The 3,927-nt window shown below is 39.2% G+C and overlaps 1 protein-coding gene across 1 annotated transcript; it reads left to right on the forward strand.

Moving 5' to 3' along the window:
- Positions 1 to 607: 607 nt before the first annotated feature.
- LOC109221993 lies at positions 608 to 1,606 on the forward strand. Its single transcript, XM_019386412.1, has 2 exons — positions 608 to 1,228; positions 1,325 to 1,606. Exons 1-2 carry the CDS (start codon positions 608 to 610, stop codon positions 1,604 to 1,606), a joined length of 903 nt encoding a protein of 300 aa, XP_019241957.1.
- Positions 1,607 to 3,927: the final 2,321 nt, after the last annotated feature.

Here is a 3,927-nt window from a genome sequence, read left to right on the forward strand (position 1 = left end):
AAAAAGCCTGCGGGAAGCGCGAAGAGCTAAGCCACTAATGTCGTGGCGAAGGTTAGACCTCATAAAGTCAGCGAAGCTAAGGTTTCGTATGTGTTATATCCTTTCGATCGAGCGAGAACTTATAAGGAAGGCCTTCATTGACCCTTTGAAAAAAGTTAAAAAAAAAGAGGGTACTCTCTTTTACCTGAAAATTCTATTTATCTTTTGCTGAGCTTGCAGATTCATTTATCAAAGCACACTCGGGAGCTAAAAAGTTGAAAAACGAATGGAGGACATTTTCAAAATAAAACAAGGAGATACAAAGTTGCTCGGGGAATTCGTAGACAGATTCCAGCGTGAAAGGATGATGTTGCCACGTGTACCTGATAACTGGGCGGCTATGGCCTTTGCCAGTAATCTAAATGAGAAAAGCTTGGAAGCCACGAGGAGACTAAAAGAAAGTTTGCGAGAATTTCCAGCAACAACTTGGAATGATTTTTATAATAGGTACAACACGAAGCTGCGGATAGAGGAAGATACTATCATTCAGTCTCGGAAAAATGAAAGGGTGAGTTCAAGACGAGCTGAAACTGAAAAAAGGTCCGGTAAGAACAGGTTCGAGCCTTACATGGGACCGGCAGGAAGGGATTCGCGTTCAATACGGGAAAATCCAAGGTATGATCCTAGATCAAGAGATAGAGACTCAGGTTCATCATCAAGGTTCGGGAAAGAACGTAACATGCGAGATGACGATGGAAGCTCGAAAGCAAAGATCGGAGGCTACAGTTTTAATGTTAGCACATCCGAATTGGTGGCTGTTTTAAGAAGCATGGGAGATAAGGTATGGAGGCTAAAAGAAATGAGATCAAACCCAAACATGCGAAATCCCGATTTTTTGTGTGAGTTTCACAACGATCATGGTCATAAAATGACGGATTGCAAATTATTACAAGGTGAAGTAGAACATTTATTAAAACAAGGGTATTTAACTGAATTGTATAGTGAAAAGGGAAAACAAGCATATACAAAGAATAGGCAAGAATCACCAGAGCCTCCTTCACCAAAAAGGATGGTTAATGTCATAAGTGGAGGGGAAGAGATCAATGGCGTAACATACACGGCAACAAAGAAAGTGTCAAAAATTACAGTTACCCACGAGAAGCAAGTTCGACAGGTTTTGGAAAAAGATAGTATCACATTTGATGCTACAGATGCAGATGGCGTGCTAACCCCGCATAATGATGCACTGGTAATATTTTTACTTGTACATGACACTAATATAAAACGAGTTTTGATTGACCCAGGTAATTCCGTAAATATCATTCTATTAAGAGTGGTAAACGAGATGCAAGCCAATGATAAGTTGATACCTAAGGTACATACCTTGTCTGGTTTTGATAACTCGAGCATTGTAACAAAAGGGGAAATAATACTCACCACATTCGCTGAAGGAGTTATCAAAGATACCAGATTTCAAGTGGTGGAAATGGATATGGCTTACAATATGATTCTCGGCAGATCATGGATTCACAAAATGGACGTTGTCCCATCTACTTTACATCAAGTTATCAAGTTTCCATCACAATGGGGAATACGACAAATCTGTGGTGACCAACAGGCTTCTTGAAGCATTAACTCTGTGGTAGATTCAAGCATAAAATGTGACGAAAAATAGCAATCATAGAATTCGGTTGAGGATTCAGCAACATGAGCCTCAACTGAAGACGGGCAAACAGATGTAGATTCGTGGTCTGATACTATTCAAGAACCATAAGAAAATGAAAATATCAAAACAACGATCGAGGAATTGGAAGCTGTGGTACTATTTGTACACTGGGCAGACAGAAAAGTCTACATTGGAACCAACCTTAGCCCAGAGATGGAATGTAAGTTGATCGAATTTTTAAAAGCTAACGCAGATTGTTTTGCTTGGTCCCACTCAGATATGACAGATATACCCCCGGAGGTAATGACTCATAAATTAAATGAAGATCCATCGTACCCACCTGTCAAACAAAAGAAAAGGAAGCAAGGATCCTTCAAGAATCAGGTGATTCAAGATGAGGTGCAGAAACTTTTAAAAATCGGGTCCATCCGCGAGGTAAAGTATCCAAATTGGTTGGCTAATACTGTTGTAGTACCAAAAAAGAATGGTAAGTGGCGATTTTGCGTAGATTATACTGACCTAAATAAAGCTTGCCTTAAAGATTCTTTTCCATTACCGCACATAGATCAACTAATTGATGCTACTGCAGGGCATGAATTATTAAGTTTTTTAGATGCTTATTCAGGATATAATCAGATTAAAATGGATCCTCTAGATGAAGAGAAAACTTCCTTTATCACAGACAGGGGGACTTACTGTTACAAAGTTATGCCGTTCGGCTTAAAGAATGCTGGGGCAACATACCAAAGGCTAGTGACTAAAATGTTTCAAGAACACCTAGGAAAAACCATGGAGGTGTATATAGATGATATGCTGGTCAAATCATAACAAACAGGGGATCATATTCAACATTGACTGACACATTCCAGATTCTTCACAAATTTAACATGAAGTTAAATCCTGAGAAATGTGCATTTGGCGTGTCATCAGGTAAGTTCTTGGGTTTTCTTGTTTCTAACCGTGGCATTGAAGTAAATCCCACGCAGATTAAAGCAATTGAGAAACTTCCGGATATACTCACAAGCAAAAAGGAAGTACAAAGGCTGACAGGAAGAATAACAGCCTTGGGAAGATTTATTTCCATGTCGTCGGAAAAGTGCTTCAAATTCTTTTCAGCCTAAAAGAAGCAAAATCAATTTGAATGGTCTGAAGAATGTCAACAAGCGCTTAAAAAGTTAAAAGCGTACCTGTTAAATCCACCATTGCTAGCCAAACCAAAAGATTGGGAGAAATTACTTATCTACCTTGATGTTTCAGAAGTTGCGGTAAGTGCTGTATTAGTACGAGAGGATCAAGGTAAACAATCTCCGATTTATTATGTTAGCAAGTCTTTATTAGATACTGAAACTCGATATCCTCATTTAGAAAAACTTGCGCTAGCATTAATTATGGCATCTAGGAAATTAAGGCCTTATTTCCAATGTCATCCTATCTCTATGGTAACCGCCTATCCCTTACGTACTATATTGCATAAACAAGAGTTATCGGGTAGATTAGCCAAATGGACTATAGAGCTAAGCAAATATGACATTACATATCAACCTAGAACTGGAATAAAGTCACAAGTTTTGGCAGATTTTAGTCAAGGGATACAATTGGAAGTAGAAAAAGAACTGCAGGTATTTAACGGGTCTAATCCAGGTACTTGGACCTTATTTACTGACGGTTCATCAAATGTAAAATGAGCAGGTCTAGGAATTGTCCTGGTACCACCTGCGAGTGAAACCATATGACAGGCCATAAAATGTCATCCTATCACTAATAATGAGGCAGAATATGAAGCTATGATTGCAGGTTTAGAATTGGCACGAGAGCTCGGAATAGAGCAGGTCATAATCAAAAGCGATTCGCAGATCGTAGTTAATCAAATACAGGGGACTTACACAGCTAGAGAGGAAAGGATGCAGTAGTACCTGGAAAAGGCACGGGATTTAATTAGACAATTCCAGACTTGGAAAGTCACGCAGATACCAAGGGAAGAGAATGCCGAGGCGGACGCTCTAGCTAATCTTGCATCCGCTGCAGAAGTAACCAATGAAGAAAATGCTTCCGTGATTCATTTGTTTCATTCAGTACTTGATCAAGATAAAAACGAGGTAAATTACAATAATCTAACTTGGGATTGGAGAAACGAGATTGTCATATTTTTGCAGTATGGAATATTGCCTGAAGATAAGAAGAAGGCTCAGGCACTCCATCAAAAGGCTGCTCAATACCTATTAAATCAAGGCATTTGTATCGAAAAATGTTCGGTGGTCCTTTAGCAAGATGTCTCGGGCCTT

Source organism: Nicotiana attenuata, unplaced genomic scaffold, assembly GCF_001879085.1.
Source record: "Nicotiana attenuata strain UT unplaced genomic scaffold, NIATTr2, whole genome shotgun sequence".
Taxonomy (NCBI): domain Eukaryota; kingdom Viridiplantae; phylum Streptophyta; class Magnoliopsida; order Solanales; family Solanaceae; genus Nicotiana; species Nicotiana attenuata.

Bases quoted from the DNA above. Each gene is read 5' to 3' on its own strand.
- LOC109221993 (XM_019386412.1), top strand. From the start codon at position 608: ATGGGACCGGCAGGAAGGGATTCGCGTTCAATACGGGAAAATCCAAGG. The intron at 1,229-1,324 runs GTAATATTTTTA...GTGGTAAACGAG, and splicing joins CCCCGCATAATGATGCACTG to ATGCAAGCCAATGATAAGTT.